This window comes from Oryzias melastigma, unplaced genomic scaffold, assembly GCF_002922805.2.
Source record: "Oryzias melastigma strain HK-1 unplaced genomic scaffold, ASM292280v2 sc00263, whole genome shotgun sequence".
Classification (NCBI taxonomy): domain Eukaryota; kingdom Metazoa; phylum Chordata; class Actinopteri; order Beloniformes; family Adrianichthyidae; genus Oryzias; species Oryzias melastigma.
The window spans coordinates 333,548-356,586 of NW_023416897.1; the positions used below are offsets into that span (position 1 = coordinate 333,548).

At 39.4% G+C, this 23,039-nt stretch overlaps 1 protein-coding gene and 1 long non-coding RNA gene across 2 annotated transcripts in view; both read left to right on the forward strand.

Annotated features, from left to right (window-relative positions):
* LOC112140548 overlaps positions 1-1,491 on the forward strand; it is a 1,826-nt gene extending 335 nt beyond the window's left edge. Inside the window, exons 3-4 of the long non-coding RNA XR_002918191.2 lie at positions 502-592; positions 883-1,491. This is a non-coding gene — a long non-coding RNA (uncharacterized LOC112140548). The remainder of the gene's footprint in view (positions 1-501; positions 593-882) is intronic.
* A 1,086-nt stretch (positions 1,492-2,577) lies between these two features.
* tor2a (torsin family 2, member A) lies at positions 2,578-22,634 on the forward strand. Its single transcript, XM_024263543.2, has 5 exons — positions 2,578-2,790; positions 7,764-8,029; positions 8,194-8,369; positions 10,617-10,744; positions 21,837-22,634. The coding sequence occupies exons 1-5, from the start codon at positions 2,661-2,663 to the stop codon at positions 22,079-22,081; spliced, it is 945 nt and encodes a 314-aa protein (XP_024119311.1). The 5' UTR covers positions 2,578-2,660; the 3' UTR covers positions 22,082-22,634.
* The last annotated feature ends 405 nt before the right edge of the window (positions 22,635-23,039 follow it).

The window sequence follows — 23,039 nt, forward strand, 5'->3', positions numbered from 1 at the left end:
TCTCTCATTTCCAGGGTTGCTCATCATCACTTAATCAAGATCCAACCAGAACTTCTCCTTCTCTTCCAGCTCACATCCTACCTGTGGGACATACCCACTAACAACATTGTACATCACACCCTCCATTTCTATCTTCAGACTCATCACTCTATCTGACACTCGTTTTACCTTCACAACACTCCTAACAAACTCCTCCTTTAGGATAACTCCTACTCCATTTCTCTTCCCATCTCCACCATGATAGAACAACTTGAACCCTGCTCCTAAACTTCTAGCCTTGCTACCTTTCCACCTGGTCTCCTGGACACACAGTATGTCTACCTTTCTCCTCTGCATCATGTCCACTAACTCTCTACCCTTTCCTGTCATAGTTCCAACATTCAAAGTCCCAACTCTCAGTCCAAATCTAGTGACTTTCCTCTTCTTTTTATTTCTGTTTAAATGCAAAACACATTTTCCTTTACTCACATTTGGACAAATGTATTTTTGTTTTTGCATTAGTGTGACGACATTGACACAAGGAGGAGCGTGTTCCCAAAAGTTTGGCGATCTACTTGACTGAAGATCCAGACTCTTTCTTCAAGGAATATTTGTAAGTTTAACTTTCTTTATTACCCAGCTTGAAACGGACCATTTCACACCAAAATGTTGTTTGATGAGACACTGTAATCAATTGGTTCAAACCTCTGTCTTATTCTTAAGAATGCATCATGTCTGGATCATCTGAAGGTACTCATAAGAACCTGACACTGGAGGTCACTTTTTAATGACCAGGTTTGAATGTTTAGAGATTGTGGTCACTTTTGCATTTGGAGAAGTAAAACAAAAATGGAGCCACCTGTAGATTTTTTTTGTTTTTAATAGTTATTTGTTGTGTTTCAGACCTCTTCCACTGAAAACGACATCGCAGAAAGCATTCCAGCTACATTCATCCATCTCAGAAGAAATGGGATTGGATGTTGCCGTTGGAATTGAAGGTGTTCAAGACCTCAGGAACACACATTAGACACATTAGAAGAACTCCTTTTCTACCAAACTAAATTGTGGTAATTGGCTTTGAGGTTTTTTCAAATCCTACAAATACTAAAGGTTTTGCCATTTCTTTTTCTCCTTTTTTATTTCCCCTTTTCAAGATCTGCTTAAAATCTTGTTGAGTGAAACTGGTTTTAAGTCCACATTTTATATTTGAAAAAAAAAAGTGTATATATTACAAATTGATTTTTAAACTGTCAGGGTATGGCATCTTCATGTATTGTGGGGACTGAGTTTTATCTTCAGTTTATTTTTACATATTTTCATTTTTCAGAAGTGCTTCTATTTTGCTTTTATTTTGAAATATTAATTTTATATCTAAAGTAAATTGCATGTTGGCACACTTTTAAAAGGGTTTCCTTGAACATGTAATTGTATTTTTCAGAACTGCATTTCAGAGACTAAATAATGTTGTTTTGCTGTACTCGAATATAAATAAAATTGAGTTCATCAAACCAATTTTTATTTGATGTCATTATTGTAACATTTTCACTTCCACTGAATTGAATTCAGTTGAGTTGGTTGAAATCAAAACACTTCTCATAAGACGAAGTAAATAATTTAAATGAATTAAATTACTTTATTTTGAGATGAACTACATAAATCATTTATGTTTATTAAATGCAATTTTTTCCATTTACAGTAACTAAAAATAGGTTGGTTGGACTAACTCAAATTCTTTACATTGAATAAATGTGTACAATTTGAGTTCACTTTACACATATCTATTGGATGGAAAACCTGCCCTTAATTAAATTGAGTCCATCCAATGAATCATTTTTTTGAGTGCAGTAACTAAAAATTGGTTGGTTGGACTAACTCAAATTCTTTACATTGAATAAACGTGTACAATTGGAGTTCAGACTACACATATTTTTTGGATGGAAAACCTGCCCTTAATTAAATTGAGTCCATCCAATGGATCATTTCTTTGAGTGTATGTATATGTATATATATATATATATATATATATATATATATATATATATATATATATGTATATACAGTGCTCAGCATATATGAGTACACCCCTCTATATTTTCAGTGAACCTTTAGTGTCCTAACAGAATCAACCCTTTCTATAAAGTACATGCAAATTTCATGTTCTGGAGTTCAACAAGTGTACAATAAAACTCATCCTTGTGGAAAGTTTGGAAATTGTTCTTTTGCTCATTAAGCTACTGATTAAATTTGTGCTTTTTAAAGGGGGTGTACTCATTTATGTTAAGCACGTTTTATATATATATATATATATATATATATATATATATATATATATATATATACATACATAGACAGACAGACAGACAGACAGACAGACAGATAGAGGTTTTTACTTTATCACGTATTATTGAGATTTTCCATTGTCTGTAATGAAAACAATATACTATTATACAGTGTTGTGTTTGGGGGGTGTTCTTTTATTTTGGGGACTGTAATCCAGTCGGAAGAAACCATAGACTTAATATAGAAACTCTGTCACAGAGTTTTGCCGTTTCCAAATGATACCGTCGTAAAAAGTAGGTGAAGAGCGGAAGTGACGTATGTTTCGCTCGTGTGGAGTGGGTGGCGCCGGTGCCGGTGAAACCGGTAGTCTTCCGCATACAGATAGGTCAGCGTCATGCACTATGGGCAAAATGCTGGCTGTGCTGTGCATTCTTGTGTTATTGGCGTATTGTCCAGTTCTTTGCGTTTTTCAGAAGCTTTATTGCAGCATTTCAGACAGCTGTGACTGCGACTTCCGGCCGAACATCAGAGGTGAGCGGGCTCCTTCCTGACGTGTGTTAGCCAAAAGCTAGTTGGACAACAAGAAAACAATTCTGCTGTAAAACCTGTAGCACACTTGGTTTTGCTTTATTATTACCTTTTGCTGTTCACAATTGTTCCGTTTATCTTCAGTTTTTACTGAGAGAATAACGTGCATCGCCTTTGAGCTTGTGGCTTTTGGGAGAAGTTTTGTGTTTTAATATAGAGTGTTTAAACGTGCCCCCTAAACTCCAACGCTCGCTGTGTACATCGAGGATCATTCAGAGCATGACAATGAAGGATGTTAAAAGTGTAGTAAACTTTCGGGGGTCACGTGAGAATACCTGATAACCCCAATGAAAGTGAGTTTCCAGCATTTGAAGGAACATGTCTTATGCGCAATTTTCAGTGCACGCATAGAACTGATAATCATGTCAATGAAGGCACGTCACTCCCTCTCTTTTTTTTTTCTTCCTCATTTTAAGTAATGTATTATTAGAGCCTTTCCACGGTGACGTATGGCCAAAATGGCGACAGGGCCTACACAGGGAATAGTTACTTCCTGGCGTTCGCATTTAGAACGGCAAAGCTGACAGCTGAACTTGGTTTAACACAATTTTATGTAAATAATTAAAGGTAACCTTACTAATTTAAACAGAAAAATGTACAATATTTATTTTATGAATGTACTGGCGAACTGTATTTTCATTTCCTGTCTTAGATTGTTTGCAAATCTAAATACAAATTTGAATAATCCTTCAATATTTTATATTTTATTGAACACATTGACTTTTCATTTAAGCAGATGTTATTCTAACAGGTTCTATGTTGGTTGATATTATTTGCACACATTTTAAGTGCGATTGACCACAAAAGCTGATATAAATTCATGTTGGCCACATTTAATACCTTCAGCAAAGACACACATTGTAAAAATTTTAATGGCATCCCAGGATAAATGTACTTGTTCGATGGGATATTTTAGGGCAGGGAACCCTGGTCCTCGAGAGCCACCGGCATATTTTCCAATATACCCTGCTCTGGCATGTTCTTAATGGGCTGGACACACCTAAACCAGGTAATTGTCATGAGTCACTACTCATGACCAGGGTTCCCTACCCCTGCTTTAGGGATAATAGTAAAAACAGGAGTGGTTTGGTACAGTGAAAATGTTCAGAGCAGCTATCGAGCCACGTAGTTTCAGCTTTCAAAATAAGAACGGCCAAGGGGAAAGAAAAACAAATCTCTGGGTGAACGTATTTTAGAACATTATGTGGAAATGATCACTTTCCTGTTTTTTGGCAACAGTTTTTATATAATTTAATCATTTTTAGCTTCATTTTCCTGCAGATCAGACACAGTTATGATCAAAAACAAAGAGGAGTGATGTTAGAACCACGGCTGAGCTAACAGCAGCTCACTGACCGCAGTAGAAAACATCACAACAAGAAGAAGTTGGACTTTAATGTCAGACACGCTGGAATTGTCTGACTTTTGACCTGTTTACAGGATTATGTGAACACGGAAATTTAGGAAACTTTTAACTGGTGAGAAAAGATCTTCTGCAGCTCCACGTCTCATAGCTAAAGCTAATGCTAATGTTAGTATTAGCACAGATTAAAAGAATAAAATCATAATTACCTTCACAGTCAAACAAGCAGCATTCACTGAAGTTCTTGTAACCTTTGTCTAACTTTAATCGGGTTGTCAGAGAGAAATAATCCACGACTGGTTTAATATCATCCAGAGGAATTTGGGGATCAGCTGAGCTGCTGTTTCAGACTAGAGACAGGATTACTAACATTTATACTTTAATTTGTGAACGATTTAAGAGGGGAAAACGAATACAACCTGGTAGGACATTTATAAAATATTTTACACATTTCAGTTACAATTGGTTAAGTTACCTTATATTATTTATGTAAAATTGCTTTAAAAGCATTCAGCCGTCAATTTTGCTGTTCTAAGCAATATGAGCCGGAAGCGACGGCCCTTTCCGACGATGTGTGATGTCACGTAAAAAGGGTCTATTACCTTCACAGGGCCGACATTTTAATTTGTCAGTTTCTGGTGAAGCTGGCTGGCCGGTTGATCTAAAAAAAAATCTACCATCATTTACCAGCCGAATTATAACACTATTTTACACAGAAAAATCGTAGTCGTTTTACTTTTTGAACCGTCTTCAATCATTTTTTAAGAAATTGAAATTGCATAACTAACTGTAAACTCAAGTTCAAACATGCTGAAAAAACAGGGACAGATTTACTGGCTCCAGATTATCACATTTTATATTAAATTCTAAGATAAAAACAGCCTGAAAACAAAGCTTTGGGTTATTGTTATTATATTGACATTAACGCTACAGCTTTAAAGGGCCTATACCATGCTTTCTTAAGTCTTTCAGAGTAAACTATATCAATATTTATATGATCTCAAATTACATTTGGTACACTAAAGAACAACTTATTTTTAAAATACGAGTTGTTTTTGTGAACTCTTTTTATACCCTGAAGTAAAACTACTCAATCTCTGAGGCTCCGCCTTTCACTCCTTGTATGCATGTACATACCGTGCGTCTGCTTTAAGTAGTCTGGGTGTTTATCCCAAAAAATTGGCACAGACAGAATGGTGATGGTTCATTTTGCAGTGAAATTCTGTCACAAAATGCATACAACCTCTCCAAATGAACATTTCCGGATTTATTGAGATGATGAGAACATTGTATAATGTTTTGATTGGCACTGGCTGGGAACGTTTCTTTTCTGTTTGAAGCATCCTCAATCTACATTTCAACATTTCTTTATTTTCGTCACTATCTACATTGTAAATTCTCACTGAAGGATTTGAGTGGTATTCGACCAAGAAGGAAAGACATGGAGTTCTGCAGCAGATGACCTGGCCTCCACAGTCAGCTGGACCTGAACCCCATTGAGATCTTTTGGGTTGAGCTGGACTGTAGAGTGAAGACAAAGGGACCAACAAGTAGTGATGCACGATATTGACTTTCTAACTACCGATATCCGATATTTTCCAGCTAATTTTCCCATCAAACAAAGGTGTGCATGCAGAGTCCGTGCTGTTGTCGGGCCGCTATGCTAGCACCGTTCAGCACTACTGATGAGGCTGAAACTTTTGGGGTGATCAGAGAAGCTGTAACACAAGGAAATACTGAGTGGTGAGTGAGGAAGCCTCAATAGTTTAACCCTTTAATTATCGATCCATTTTATTGGCACATTTTTTCATATCGGAGTTATTGGCGTGACGTCATAATGCCCAATATTGGCCGGTATTTATCGGTAATCGATATTATCGTTCAACATTACCAACAAGTGCTAAACATCTCTGAGAACTCCTTCAAGATTGTTAGAGAACGATTTCAGATGACTACCTCTAGGAGCTCATCAAGAGAATGACAAGACTGCAAAGCTGTAATTAGAGCAAAGGGGAGTTATTCTGAAGACTCTAGAACAGGGGTCACCTACCCTGGTCCTCGAGGGCTACCACCATGCTTGTTTTGCAGCTAACCTTGCTTCAGTAGATGCCGGTTAGCTGGATTGAATCAGACCAGTTACTGATTGACTGAACAGACCTGTTCCAGGTGAACAGTAATTACTGAAGCAGGGTTGGATGCAAAACAACAGGACGATAGCCCTCAAGGACCAGGGTTGGTGACCCCTGCACTAGAATATCAAACACAATCTCAGGTATTTCACCTTTTTATGGTTAGGTACATTACTCTATATGTGTTCAGTCATAGTTGTGACAATTCAGTGAGAATCTACGATGTAAATAGTCATGAATCCACAAAAAAGGCATTGAATATGTCCAAACTTTTTTCCTGTACTGTGTTCGCATGCATGCATTTGTTTATGTGTGTGTTGGTAATGCAGCCATGTTTGCCTTGGCTGCATGTATTACATGTGAATTTCCATCCAATTCTTGGTCACATGTTAATTCACTCTATTACCAAAAGTTTTGTCTCATCTACCTTGCCTCACATCTGAACTGCAGTACCATCCCATTCCTGACCCATAGAGTTCAGTATGATGCTGCTCCTCCTTCAGCAGCTATTCCAGCTTCAACTCTTCTGGAAGACTGTCCACAGGTAGAGGAGTGTTTCTAGGAATTCTGGACCATTCTTCCAGAGCTCATTGTTCAGGTCCCACTGATGTTGGTGGAGAAGGTCTGGCTCTCAGTCTCTGCTATAATTCACCCCAAAGGTGTTCTATGGGGTTCAGGTCAGGACTCTGTGCAGGTCAGTCCAGGTCAGACTCTGTCCTCCATGTCTGTATGGACCTTCCTTTGTGTTCTGGTGAACAGTCATGTTGGAAGAGGAATGCCCACTCCGAACTGTTCAGGTTGGGAGCATGGAATTGTCCAGAATGTTTTGGTATCCTGAAGCATTCAAAGTTCCTTTCACTGGAACTAAGGGGCCAAGCCCAACTCCTGAGAAAGAAGCCCACACCATCATTCCTCCTCCACCAATGCAGTCTGAAACGTCCCGTTCTCCTGCAACCTCCAAACCCAGACTGGTCCATCAGATTTCCAGATAGAAAAGTGTGACTCCTCCCTTCAGAGAAGATGTCTCCACTGCTCTAGAGTCCTGTGACTCGTGCTTTACTCCACTGCATCCACGCTTTACATTGTACTTGATGATGTGTGTCTGGATACAGCTGCTGCCATGGAAACCCATTCCATGAAGCTCTCTGTGTACTGTACTTGGCACATTCTTTCACAAATGTTTGTAAAAAAAAAAACTCTCTGCATGTCTGAGTGCTGCATTTTATACACTTGTGGCCATGCCAATCATAACGCCTGATTCAGATCATTTGGATGGGTGAGCCAATACTTTTGGTAATATAGTGTACATGCAAATAACAACAACCTTCTCCAATACATAGTCACTGGACATTTGACAGTATGTATGTGATCATTTTTCATTCTTGCGCTGTGTGACACTTGTCTCTTTGTTGGTGTTGGAACAGACTTGGAATGGGACATCTACAAAAATGTCTTTGGTCAGCACCTGGTTCAGGACATTGTGTCGGAGGAAGTGGTAAAGTTTCTTCAAAACAAAAACCCTGAAAGGCCCCTGGTTCTCTCCTTCCATGGCTCCTCGGGGACAGGAAAGACATTGGTTAGCAGCATGCTGGGAACTCACCTCTTTGGTTCAGCGATGAGCAGCCCATATGTGCACCAGTTTGTTGCTACACTTCATTTCCCCGTGCCCCATCAGGTCCAACAGTACAGGGTGAGGTCTGCTCATTTCAGGTCTGATGTGCTCTCTTGGAGCCTTTGTAGCCACACTGAATATTCTTGTTGTGTGTCTAGGTGAGAACAGCAAAGTGCAATGTTTGTTAAAGGGTTTAAGCAGGAAACTTCTGCAGGACCCAAAGGTGTTTCTTTTGTTTTTAGAGGGAGCTGAAGAGCTGGGTACAAGGGAACCTTACAGAATGTGCTCACTCCATCTTCATTTTTGATGAGATGGAGAAGATGCCTCCTGGACTGGTGGACGTCCTGGAGCCTTTCCTGGGTCCTTCCCACATTGTGTTTTGCACAAACTACCGCAAAGCTGTCTATGTGTTCATCAGGTACAGAAGTGTTGCTTTGCTTTGAGACCTTCTCACTTCACTGCAGATCCTTTGTAGATATGTTTCCATGCAGCAAACATCCTCTGTTGTTCCCTCTGCTTGTTCCCTCACTCTCTGCAACTACTAAGTCAGTACAATGGTCAAATTTGCTTAAAGCTGAAGTCAGTCAAAACACTGCGGGCAAAAGATATAAATAACTCATTAAGCTTTAGTTCAAAATTGACTGAACTTTAGATGGGTCAGTGAAAGATAATAATTTTGAAATGGTCAAGTTAAAAACTATTAAAAAATAGGTTTTATTCAATTTATCAAATATTATTGCCTATAAATGAACATAGACATGTGAACATAGACTGTATATCAAATCTAGTAATCATACTGAAACAGATCATAAAAGGTGGGAAAAATTCTTCAGCTCTAGGTGTGTCTGGGCTTTACCCAATTTTGTCTACTTAACCTTGAGTAGCATGAGATTATTGGCTGAGGTTCCCTGATGCTATGAATGGGTTTTTGTGTAGACGGTGACAAATTAAAGTACAGCTTTACTATAACTTTAAAAGTAAACTATAGCTTCTAAGTTACCAAAATTTAATACAGTCATCCAATATCAAAATATGACAAAATATTTTAAAGGAATTATAGTAATTTAATTAATTTCTTGTAATTATATTTTCAAAGAAAAAAATGCTTTTTATGGACTTTGATTTAGAATAGAAATATTTCTGAAATAGTCACACCACGTGCAAATTGCATGTTTAATTTTAGTAAAAAGTTTTGGTGATGGTATGCGAAGCCTGAGACGATAGCTAACTACTAAAGGTTCTTGTACAAATTTATAAACTGTACATACATGTAGATAAAAGTTATATTCTTTGATTTTTTTTTAAAGGTCATACAACATGATTGATTGTATGCTCCATATTTAGACAAAAGTTGAAGAGATAATACTTTTTAAAATGTAAGAAGAGTTACAAACCTGTGTCTCTAAAAAGTTGTTGAAGAACTTGTAAATAATACAACAAACTTTGAACAATAAAATGCCTAATCATTTGTGTTTTTGTGGTCGCACCATGTAATGTTGAATAAAGTGGGTATCAATGTAAAATGGCTGTATTCATAATCCAATAAAAATATAAACATTATTTGAAACTCCACACAGAAACATAAAACAAATTGAAAAACATGTCAAATGGCACAAAAAGGAATAAATGTGAATAGATTGTTAATTTGAATGGTTTTAACATTTTTTTATTTGCTTGTACAGTTGCACCACATGATAGTTTGACACTTTAAAGAAATACATTTTAGAAATGAATCATATTTCATTAAACATTTTAAATATCTATTTCTACAGAAGAATTATAACATATATGACATTTTGCATGGAATTAAATACTTATTCTTTGATAAAGGCTGTTGGACAGAAATTGTTGATGTCACATCAATGACCAAGATGCAGATGTAGATGTTTGTTTTGGTGTTTCTGCTACATTTTCTTTTTTACCCGGGTTAACACTAATCCGTCTGCAGTGTCTCTGTTGTGTTGCATGGGAAATCCGTGGGAAATTCGTCTGTTATAATACATGGTCTCTGTTGCGCCCCTTTGTTCAACCACCCCAGGACCTGGCTCCCGGACAAGTGGTTTGTCCTGCCACCCCCGTGTATAGTAGGTCACCCTGCTCTCTTTGCTTATCCAAAGCTTAAGCAAAGAAACGCCATATCCTCTCCTCCCTAGTTGAGTCCTTGTAAAATGCCTTTTTTGTGTCATGTTATGTTTTTGTACTTCCAAAATTATTTATTTTTTGTTTATGGCGAAAATGGACGCGTGTGTATATCTTTGGTGTTAATGTGTGTTATTGCGCAGGCATGTCACCTTAATTAAAAAAAAAAAAAAAAAAAAAAAAAAGTTTCATTTTGAAAGTACAATGTAAGTTGTTATTTTGAAACCCGGACCTGTTTCCTGTTTCTCCAGGTTTTTGCTCCAACAATGTGTATTAGGTGACTTGACATGGAACTACCAGATGGACGATGTCAAGACACAGACATGACAAAGTCAATGGAAACATTCTGATTGATTGTTGAACGTTCCTTTTTTCTCTGTTAACGCAACAGAGAGGCACCGCCATCGGTCCTGTAGAAATCAGTCTTTACTGTCAAGTGGTCCTTTAAAAAGGTTGAATATTTTTACGGATTAGATTTCATTTGAAATACAAATAAAATGGCTTTCTGTTTTTTGCAACACCGCAGCACCACTGGGGAAGAGGTGATCAACACAGTAGCTGTGGAGAATCGGCAGTCTGGACGGGAACGGGAAGCAATCACGTTGGGTGACCTGGAAGACGCTATCGCTCTGGCTGTTTACAACAACAACACCAGTGAGTTTTTGCACAGTAGCTGGTTTTGGTAAAATACAGTTGCTAGAAAAAGTAAATGTACTCATAGGAATTGCCATTCTTTTTGTGTATCAGTCGTGGAGTTTGGCCAGGGGTGCAACTTATATGCTTGTTATACTCTTAAGTGACTTTTATGTGAATTATTATTTATTTATTTTTAAATTTTTTTTTAGGAACTAAGGTTCATATACAAAGAGGCAAAAAATTATTTAGTTGTGCTCCTTTTTCTTAACCATCTTTAGTCATTTGTCTTTTTTTCTTTTTGTGCTCATTGTGAGTCCGGGCGAGTGTACGAGTGCAGGCGAGTGAGCGAACACAGACGAGTGCCAGCCCGGGCGAGCAATCCAACCAGATCAATCTGTCTGAGGCAGAATCATATCAAACTACACCATTGAAAATCGTTTCAAAATTAGATTAATCAATAATTGAACTGATTATTACCAATTGTGCAACTTCTGCCAATTAAAATAATGAGAGGGGTGTAATTTTCATCACAGCTATACCTCAACTACGAGGGACAAAATAAAAAATTGTGTACTACTCACAGAACCGCTTTTGTAAAGTAAACTTACAAGTGTTTCACTCTTTTTGTCACAAATAACTTGTTTCTGTTTTTATTTTAGCACAGCAGCTGTTATGCACCTTTTCTCTCACTAGGGGGATCTAGAAGAAGATTACATAAAAGTAGCCTTACCCTAACTTTTAATCCACAACAAAAACACACAAAAATTATCTTGTAAAAAGTAACTTAGTTATTTACAAAAATTATGCACAACAACTAGGGGTGTACCGATCCATTTTAACAATTTGATTCAATGTTTGAGGTTGCTGATTAATTCACTTTTGATTTTGATTCATTTTGAACGATCTGATTGGATCTGATTCACTGACCTAAAATGAATCCAGAACATCTTTATCCCAAACTTCCCGCTGTGTGACTCAGAGATAAAAAGCTGGTACTGGACAGTTCAGGTGAAGTTTTCCAGATTCCTGTATTTCCAGATTTAATGTATTTCTTCATGATAATAAATTAAATATCTGAACAAACAAGTAAACAAGAATGAATGTCAAATCCATTCACATTTTAGTTCGATAAAGTTCAGCCCAGTGTTGTTTTTCTACATCAGAACAATCATTATTAGAACATTCTAGCACTCTGTGTGGTCACATGACTTTGATCAATTCAAAGACTGGAACGATGGTTGATCACTTTCTGCTGCATCACATGTGTGTTGTCCACTTTGATAGAACTTGGTCATTTTTACGTTACAGTAAAATAAAAGAACCATGTTTCTATCCAAATGGTATTGTCCTATATCATTTCGATTATTTATTAATCTAATTTTGAAACGATTTTCAATGGTGTAGTTTGATATGATTCTGCCTCAGACGGATTGATCTGGTTGGATTGCTCGCCCGTGCTGGCACTCGTCTGTGTTCGCTCACTCGCCTGCACTCGTACACTCGCCCGGACTCACAATGAGCACCAACAGAAAAAGAGACAAATGACTAAAGATGGTTAAGAAAAAGGAGCACGACTCCGGGAAGGAGTCAGAAGGGAACGGTTGCAAAATCCTGGAGGGACTGACTTATGTGAAACTTTTAAATCCAAAGGAGATTTGATCATTTCCAAGGAGGGAGTGGGCGTGGATAGATGGCACGCAGCCAGTCGTTCACGCACGCACGCACACACAGGCGCTCACACACTCTCAGAGAACCTGCATAGAGAAATGTCATCTACTCTGCATTTTTTCTAAATTTAGGCACATGTCGAGATAATTCAATTTTCCGCATCAATCAACATGTTGACGTGTTTGAATCAGTTTTTAACCAATCATTCTTACTCAACAGTAACTCTTTCAGCCCCCTGTATGTTCACCAGTGTGTGGGTCATGGTTCTACAGAAGTCAATCACCATTTCTTTGGTTTTACTGGTGTTTAGGCACAGGTGGTTGCTCTCACACCAGCTCGCAAAGTCCATGATGACCAACCTACACCCTGCATCATCCCCACCACCTCCTTCTGCTTATCGTCTCTGTTTTATGTAGCGGTTTGCTTTGACTGATGTAGCAGCAGGTCATTTTCAAATGATCCAGACAGAACTGGATGATACAGTTGCTGGTCTACAGCAGCAACAAAAGATTTAGTAAAAGTATTGATCTGAAGACAGCGCTGTTAATACACACTCACTCTAGCAAGCTATGATGCTAGCTGCTAATGATAACAAGCTGTTTCTAAGCTAATGCTAACAAACTGTTTCTAAGCTATTTCTAACGAGCTGCAGCAGCATTAATTCACAGGACATTTATAAAATTTGTATTTTATAAAAATAATAACAGGCATTTATCCACTTTGTATTAACTTTATTAGTAGTCTCTGTAACATTACAGAGCCAGTGTTAAGCTAACGGCTAACAGATTTTTGTTTTATCTACTGTGTCAAAAACTAGATTTTGGTCACTGCGATGTGACTTCCAACTTGGAGCATCAAACCACAAAGAGCAACATCAGTTTGAAGGCTGTTGCTACCAGCATTGCTCTGCTGAATGATTGTATTGTTTTATTTTATTAGATTCTTAAACTAGCGGTAGCTCACACAAAACCTGCTGCGTTGTTCTACAAATATTTTTAGTTTATATTTAGTTGCACTTTGTGCTCAGGCTAATTTCCATAGGAGATGTGAAAATAAAATAGTTTTTGTTAAAGAATATTCTGTCATTTGTAAGTTTTGTTAAAGAAAGTAAAAGGAGGGAGAAATGAAATCTATTAAAATCAAAAATTTAATTTGGAATGAAAAAAATCTGAGATTAGATTTTGGAAAACTGGTTGAACTTGTTAGCTCGGTCCACAGCTCCTACTACTGCTCCTTTCCCCTTCCTCTGAAATCCAGTAATGGCTCTCATTCCACTCCACATGTCTCTGGTCCGGTTTCCCTCCAGTTTCTCCTCCAGGTTCCTCCTGTAGGCGTCCTTACAATCCTGCAGATGGTGTTTCAGTTCTTTTTGGACCCTCCTGAGCTCAGAGCGATCTCCGGCTCTAAAGGCCCTCTTCTTCTCATTCAGGAGAGCCTTCAGGTCGCTTGTCACCCAGGGTTTGTTGTTCGGGTAACAGCGAACCTTTTTGGTGGGGATGGAGTTGTCCATACAGAAATTGATGTAACCCGAAACACAGTCTGTTAGTCCATCCAGATCCTCCCCATGTGGATCATACAGAGCAGACCAGTCTGTGGATTCCAGAGCATCACGCAGGCAATCCATGGCACCATCAGACCACATCCTCACAGTCCTCCCAGTGACTGGTTGCTTCCTCACCACTGGGGTATATGATGGGGACAGCAGGACCAGGACCAGACCTGCCCAGTGGAGGGAGTGCAGTGGAAGTGTATGCATTGGTGGTATTAGCATACAACAAATCCAAAGTCTTACTGTCTCGTTGAACACTGGACATACTGGTGGAATGTGGGGAGGGTGGAGGAGAGACGGGCGTGATTAAAATCCCCCGTGATGAACATGAAGGCAGCGGGGTGTTTAGTCTGCAGATCGGCGACCGAGTGGATGACGTCACATGCCGCGTCTGCATTGCCGGCCAGAGGAATGTACAGGTTTATGGTGATGACGTTTGTAAACTCCCGCGGGAAATAATATGGGCGGAGTCCGATAGCAATTAGCTCCACGTCAGGGCTGCACACGCTCCTCTTAACATGGATATGCTCCGGATTGCACCACCTGGTGTTGACAAGCACTGCGAGCCCTCCTCCTCTCTTCTTACCGCTCGCAGTGGTGTCTCGGTCCGCTCGCACTGTGTGGAATCCCGCGATAGAAACGTTAGAGTCCGGTATCAGTCCGCTGAGCCATGTTTCGGTTAAACAGATGATACTGGCCTCCCGGTACTCCCGCTGGGTCTGTGTGAGCGCCTCCAGCTCGCCCATCTTATTGGCCAGGGACCTGACGTTCCCCGTGATGATCGTGGGAACCCAGGGTTTAAAACGTTGTTTCTTCAAACGCCGTTTAACTCCAGCCCTGCATCCATGGCGTCTTTCCGAAGCTCCTCCGGCAGTTGAGGCTTCACTCCGATTGCGGAAGATGATGGTTTTAGAGCTAGCAGCTGATCGATGGTGTAAACAAAGGAGGAAGTCTTCTCAACGTGGATGCAGAGACCCATAAGTAGCACAAAAACGACGTACATAAACAAAAATACATAAAAAAGAAAGAAAATATGGCAAAACGCCAGGAGCCGCTACTACTTGCTGCCACCTGTGGCAGCGCATTTAAAAAAAAAAATAATAATAATAATAATAATAGTAACAACAATATTTCTCTTCCATTCCTCTGAGCTGCTGAATATTGCACTTTTTTTAAAAAGGTAATGGGGTTCATGTTTTGTTTAACATGTTGATCACCCTCTGCAGCGCTTTCCTGTCTGCAGCCGAGGATCCTGCGTACCACGCTGTGACGGGGTCCACTTTGCCTTTTCTGATGTCCAGAAAGATCTCTTTTGTTTTTTTGGTGTTCAGATAATGGTTGTTGCCCTTACACCAGCGTTCTTGTTTGCTGACCTCATCCCCGTAGTCAGATTCATCCTCCCCTGTGATGAGTCGGACCACCGTGATGTCATCAGCACATTTGATGATGGGGTTAGACAGGTGGGTTGATGATAGGGGTGTGCCAAAATATCTATATTGCGATATGTCGCGATATTTAGTCCTGCGATTGACTCTCAATGGGTTCTCACCAAGTATCGATATTATAGTTTCATTTGAAGAGGCTGTTGTGCTGAGCGTCTGAGTCGCGTGACGGAACTATTGAGCAGATGGGTGCTGCTTCGGACTTTTAATGGCGATGCATGTGCTTCATTCAGGAAAAAGCACCGGCGAGATTCAGGCTCGGTAGCGTGTGTGTAAAGCATGCCTACCTGTAAGCATTTATCATCCATCTGTAGCAGAAGCAGCCAGTAAGAAGTGACTCTGTCTGAGCGCTGGAATGACCACAATCACTTACTTCCTGTTTGCTGTGGGAACTAGGCGCGTGCTTCGCAGTTGTTTGTGTGTACTTCAGGTACCAGTCGGAATTTTTGTTTTCATGCACTTCCATGTTTAACCTGCTGGTGTACGGCGTAACTTTGGTAAATTTATAATGTGACGTTTTCAAACAATGTAATTACTTTTTGCTAATATTAATTTAAAGTACATGAATTCACTGTCAAATTAGGGAGGTTGCTAATTAATTGAAGTGTTTAAAATTATATAAATTATTATTGATTAAAGTTTTTTATTGCTATTCTGTAATAGAATTTGAATTAGTAAATATTTATTGCCATTATCATGTGTGTTTTAGGGTTTTTAACCTATTGACTACTGACTGACCACATGGAAAATAAACAAAGATTGGAAAAGTAATCTGAGTAAATCAGCCTTTTCATTTTTGAATGCTCAGACCTTCTCAAATGAGGGAAAAGTGCACCAAAAATTAGGAAACACTTGACAGAGGCTTTAAAACATTATATTCATCATCCTTTGGTGTGACGTACTTTTGGAGGTAGATAGCTGTCGCCACTTTATTTAATTTTTGTTCTGTTGTTTACAACAATTCTGCACTAAGTTGTGGCACTGCTGATCATGTTTACTGTTGTTAACATTGAATCTGACAGATAATTCCAATTCAGTTGTTGTCAATGTTTGTCAAAGACATAGTGTTACTGATTTCAGCAATGATGCACAAAAGCGTCTATAATTTGTTGCACAAAATAGCAACAGTTGTTTATTATGATTTTGTTTAAGCTAAATAAAAAAAGTAACGGGGATATATTTTCCCCAAAAATATGTGTTCTTCTATATAATGTTAGTTATTAGAGAGGATTTTTACCAATTATCACAGTATCGCGATATTATTGATATTGTGAGTCATGTATCACATCATGTCATGAGGTACCCAGTGATTCCCAGCCCTGATTGCAACGCTGACGGCCTGTCAAGGTTGTCACCCCCAGTCATTAGATCAGAGTCCCGTTCAGAGAGCGTATTCTATTTCAGCCAGGTGTATGATGCTCCTTTGTCGGCTGAACAGGTGAGGAAGGCTACACGCTCGGACCCCGTCTTGCCAGCTGCCTTGGACATTGTTTTAAGAGGCCATTCAGGCAGCAATGACAGTGCCTTGAAACCATTCCTTGCAAGGAAGGTGGAGCTGTCTGTGCAGGCTTGAGTTTGCGGTGAGGGTGGAGCAGGTCTCTTTCCCTGAATTAGTTTCTTAAAATAATACCAAAAACAGTCCACCAGATTGTGCATTGAATTAATGAATGAATGAACGAAATGGTTTATTTCAGGCAATCATGTAATAATACATTACATATCACTTAATAAATCACAAGTTGATCACTTGAAAGGGAGTGGAAGAAAGTGAACTTATATAATCCCACCCCGACTCGACCATACCATTTTCTCTACATGAATTATCAATGTCTGGTTCAGGACTTAATATCAAATATTAATTGATTAAAAAAAGAAAAGAATCAGCAATTTGAGCAGAAATCAATGCTACATCATAGCTTAGGAACAAGTTTAAGGCCACGTAACGGTTTTTGGTTGTTATGACTGAGAGACTGTGCATTGCGTGAGGATGCTGTCGCAAAACCATCATACATTTTTACCAGACCAATTGATTTTTATCCCAAATTCCTAAAAAACATAATGGCAGGAGCACAGCGCAAGTACAGAGTGCACTTTCTTCTCTGCTTTTTCACACGCAGCGGGGAGGGGACAGGAGGAAAAACATTCAAATAATTGTCGTATTAAACCCGGAGATCTATTTAAAAAAGTGTCCAAATTTCTTTTATGGAATTGCATTGGGTGCATGATAGGGCTGTGGATCATTGCTTGGGTGGCAATCCGATTCGATTCACGAATCAAGCTCAACAATTCACAAATCGAACCACGATTCTTACTTTTTATTGTAATGTTTTTTGCCATGTGTACGTCTATTTACTGGATGGATGAACATTGAAATTATTTGTATTTATTCATCATTTATACCCTTATTTAGAACAGGAGATCAAAATGAACAAAACTGATTAAAAAACACAAAGATTCAGATAAAAATAAATTTGGTCATTTTAAACTTTTTTTGTCAATCTTCTGGTTCAGCAGTAAAACAACATAAAACCGATAAATATCACTGCTGTTTTGGATCATTTAACAACAGAATCGGAAAATGCTCTCCACAGTTTTCTATCCTCAAAGTTCTTCAATATTTTACGTTCTAGGCATTACATATTGGTGCAGAGTCCGTATGAAAAAAGTTATTTTTTCCACAGCAGAATCAGCTAATTCACGTTAATTACATCCACCTTTCAGCAGCACGAGGCTGTTTCTTCAGAATAAGATGGAGTTTCGTTAATTACGTCAAATGTTGAAGAGTTTCCATAACCAAACGAATGTAAACACTGGAGCTAAAGCTCCAATGTTAAAGCTAATTCATTTTTTCAGAAGTTATGTCTCAGTTTTTGAACGGAAAAATGCTCTTGCTAATTTTACTTTGAAAACCGGAAGCTTCACCGACGTGAAGATATGTTTACGTCCGGTGGCGGTACCACGCCTCTTTCGGTTTGTTTTAGTTTGTAAACTTAAAATCCTACATTAATCTGCATTTCAGAGCAAAAATACATCGTTCCAAGATATTTTGATCATATTTTACTACAATTTACTACATTTATAAAGATCGCGAATCGGCGATCTTTGACATCATGAATATCCGTTAGGGGTGTTACGGATCACAAAACTCACGGTTCGGATCGTGTCACGGTTTTAGGGTCACGGTTCGGATCACTTTTCGGATCAGTAAAAAGGAAAAAACAGGACAAAATATCAAGATATGAACAGTTTATTTTTTGGAACACTTAAGAAAAAGGTGTTAAAATATTTTCTAATTAATTCAAAACACACATAAAAAGAGACCCCAAAACACTTGCTAGTGGTCTATTTAGAAAAACCAAACCCTTTAGAAATATCAGAACTTGATATATGGTATTATATAGGAAAAAAGGCACAAGATGCTCACAAATTCAAAAACCAAGCTATAACATCTGGCATTGTGCGTTTAAAAGAAATTACAATTTCAAATTCTTCTTCAAAAAAATGAGGATGTCTGCATTTTCTGGGTAAAGTGTAGACCTCTTAGCAGACACTATGTCCCCTGCTGCTGAAAACACCCTCTCACTGGGGACAGATGTGGCCGGAACAGCAAGGTAGCGCCTTGCCATCCTTGCTATGTGAGGGTAATTGCACTCATTCTTTCTCCACCATTCCAATGGATCCCCATCTACTGGAATGCCTGCTGCTGCCTGGTAGAATGCCACCTCTTCTTCAACTGTTGTTTCAAATGTCTTCTTGGTTGTGGCCTTGTCTGCAAAGGTCTCCCCAAAAAAAAGCTCCCTCATGGCAGACTTTTTTAATGGAGATGTGCCCAAGTGTTCTCCTGACTGCGCAGTGACTTGACCCTGTGGAAACAATGATTTGATATAAGAATTCTTTTCAGTGTTTCATATTTCTAATTAATATAAGTGTATCAACAACATTTCTTAGAATTAATAATCACATTTTAATTATAATTCTCAAAGTTATAGAGCAAAGACTACAATGCAGAACAATATTCATGTAATTTCTTCTTTTTTTTTTACCTCATTGTCATCATCATGCTCCACTTTGTTGCCAAACATGGCCACGATCTCTGCTGTGAGGTTGGAGTAAGTTGTGAGGCGCAGTACAGTACTGAGGTGGGACAGAGACTTGAACCTCGGGTCCAGTGCAGTTGATCTATGAAGATAGTCCTGGAGATCAGGGGGATCAGTGTACCTGGATTCCAGATCCTCTTTAATTGCAGCCTTGACATCTCTTGTGATGGTGCAGTCTTCCTCACTTGGGTCCAAGGATTGTAAAATCCGTGATTTTAGGGGTAGGATCATGGACACAGATGGTGCAGATTCTGTGCTCAACAAAATGTCACCATTTTGAGGGGTTTGAGCACCTGAAGGACCTCTTCTGCCACTTTCACGTTTTCTCCGGATAAGGTAACAATATCTTTGATGGTTTTTTTGAGGACTTTGTCGGTAAGCGCTGAGAATACAGCTGCCTGCTGTTCAAGATAACGCTCCAACATCTCATACGTGGAGTTCCATCTTGTTGGGACATCCTGTATGAGCTTGTGGATGGGCAGCTGAAGCATTTCTTGCTTGGTTTTCAGCAAATGGGCTGCTGTTGAGCTACGGTGGAAATATGAAGCCACCTTTCTGATCCTCCCAAGTAGACGGTCCATCTGGTTCACTTTGATTCCCCTTTGAGATGCCAAATTGATGACATGGGCAAAGCATCCTATCTGAGGGCCCAGTCCTGCCTCATAAACTGCATTAACTTGGTTTCTGGCATTATCAGTGGTCACTGGAATGTTGACTTTGGGCCGTTCTAACTTCCACTCTGCTACTGCTCCTGTCAGTACCTGCGCTAAATTGCTGCTGGTGTGACTCTCATAGAGGGGGCGTGTCTGCAGCACCGGGCTTCTCATCTCCCACTCTGATGTAATGAAGTGAGCAGTCACCGTCACGTAGCTTTCTGTTGCTCTAGATGTCCACCCATCTGTGGTGAGAGCAACGGATGATGCACTAAACAAATCCTCCAACACTCTGCGCTTCTCCTGTTCATAAAGTTCTGGAACGATCTTTGTGCTGAAATGTGCGCGCAAGGGGATTTCGTACCGAGGCTCAAGTTCTTTTAACATATATTTAAATCCTTTGTTCTCCACGATGGAGTATGGCCTCATATCAGAGGCTATAAACACACCGATGGATTTTGTTATGTTTTGAAACCGCGATGATGTCACAGGGAAAGGCTGCCGAAATGCGGCGGAGATTAATTGCTGCGTTGGCTTTTTTTCCGTTGTGTTCAGTGACACCGTCGGGTGATGTCGCTTCATGTGCGTAATCATGCTCGAAGTATTACCGTGTTCGTAAGACTTCTTCTCGCCACAGTGCCGACAAACCGTGACATCTCTGTGCACCAATTTTTTCCCATCGTTATGATAACTGACTGGAAAATCAAAGTGCTCCCACACTATTGACTTGAATGACGCTGGGGGCCGCTCAAGTTCTTGCTCTTCTTGTCCTCCGCTCGCCATGGTCGCTGTAATGTATGGGGAATTAAGCTATCGCTTTTGTAATTGTCCTTTGTTTATCCGTAGCGCGGTTTTGCGGCTGTCGCAATGAAAATAAAAACACGCTCACAACAAGCTTCTACCTCGTCAATGTCTTTGTGAAACCTTAGCGGTTGTTAAGTAATATTTAATACATTTTGTATTAAGTATATTGAGTACATATTTGTACGCTGTTTACACAAATATGACGAGAATTGCATTGATGTGAAGGACAATTGATTAAAATTATGAGAGCCCGAGGTGTGTGCGCTCGCTGGGGGTGGGGGTTGGAGTGGTCCGCGGTACACACGTGTCCGAACCGTGGCTTCTGATCCGTTACACCCCTAATATCCGTACTCGAATTTTTGGGAGCAAATCGCGAATACCCGAGCACCCGGATACTCGTTACAGCCCTAGTACATGAACCGTGGTGTACTCAAATTTGGCCAACATGGTGATAATGAATACTTCCAGGTTGTAAACAACAAACACACTGACAGAACTGCTGAGGTACAAAGAAGAATCACACTTGGCTTTGAAACAAGATTATGTAATGGCATCTAAAAACAGACACAATTCAGTTAAGAGGACATATTACACTGTGACCTCTATAACAGCTAAAATAATTAAAATTCAGCACGTTACTTCTTTGAGCAGTAAATATCTAACAAATAAGTTAAAATCTGTTTACTAAAAGATGGGTTAGATCAACAAATATATATGTGTGTGTGTGTAAATTAAAGCACCCCTGGTCTAGGGCATGGGAGTGAATGTATTATAACTTATGGCTTTAACTTCTTCACATTCCTTTTCAGATATTTTCTTTTCATCTTGTGCGTTTTTTCCTTTCAAGTATTTACAAAATAAAATATATCAAAATCTGACAGACGTTTGTCTCTGCAGGTGGCTTCTTCCAGTCTAGCATCATCCAGCAGAAGCTCATCACACATTTTGTCCCATTCCTGCCACTGAGCCGAGGCCACGTGGAGCGTTGCGTGCGCTCGCAGCTCTGCCAGCGCGGCCACTGTCAACGGAGCGATGTAGTGGAAGCTGTTGGGCGAGATGTGATCTTCCATCCTGTTCAGGGACAGTACTTCTCCACAACAGGTTGCAAAGCTGTCTCTGCCAAGATAGACCTCTTTCTGTGAACGAAGGAACAGCCCCAAACCAGGAGTGGAGAGAAGCTCCTTCACATTTACTTAACCTACACAAAGAAATCAACTGTTTGGAAAATCTATATGTGGGGAGACGGAGCCATCGAGAATCCTCCTGGTCAGAGAACCGTTCTTCCTGAGTTAAATGCTTGAGAGGGGTCGAAACATCTGAGTCTGGATTTCTGATTAGTCCACTGCAGGTTTCTGTGCAGATTCCTCAGGTGCCTGTGCTTGCAGTCGCAGCAAGCTGCATTTTGAGCTCCAATTGTTTGTGAGCAGTTAACAGGATTTGAGTCTGGTCAAGAAACAAAGACAGATGCTGGGTTTATCTTCATTTTAGTTTTGAACAAAAGAACACTTAAGATCTGATGCTCAAATTCACAGTTTCTAAACAAAATACTGGGAAATGTTTGTATGATTGTTGCAGTTCTTAGGATGTTAATGTGCTGGACAGAAAAAGCCATTTTCCATGTTCTATAAAGGTTAATTTAATTTCTACAATGTGTTATTGAAAAAAGACTGAAGAAGCTCAGACCTGAAAGCATTGGAACTAGCCTCCTGCTCTCTTCTTTCCTTTGCCTCTAGGTGTCTTCAAAACCCTTTGCAACCCATTTTTCAGTCTTTAGATCTGTTTTGTATTTATGTAACACGTGCACTTTAGGAAGCATAGACTACGGCCATGTCCACACGTAGGCGGGTATTTCTACAAACGCATATCTGTTGACCTCCGTTTTACAAAAAGTGTTGCGTCCACACATGAAAGTTTTAAAATAATTCCATCCACACATCCCCACATACCTGCGCTCTTGGACGCGGTTATGAGCTTGCCAGAACAGTAGTTGACAGCGTTTCCATTAACTCTGAAATTTAGCAAATTGGAATTTGGATAATAAATCCTCCTAATGGAAACACCACAATTTCGAAAAAACTCGCATTTTTCGAAAAGAAAAGT

Coding starts and splice junctions, on each gene's coding strand:
- tor2a (XM_024263543.2), top strand. CDS start 2,661: ATGGGCAAAATGCTGGCTGTGCTGTGCATTCTTGTGTTATTGGCGTAT. Junction 2,791..7,763: donor CTTCCGGCCGAACATCAGAG/GTGAGCGGGCTC, acceptor GTGTTGGAACAG/ACTTGGAATGGGACATCTAC. Junction 8,370..10,616: donor GCTGTCTATGTGTTCATCAG/GTACAGAAGTGT, acceptor GCAACACCGCAG/CACCACTGGGGAAGAGGTGA.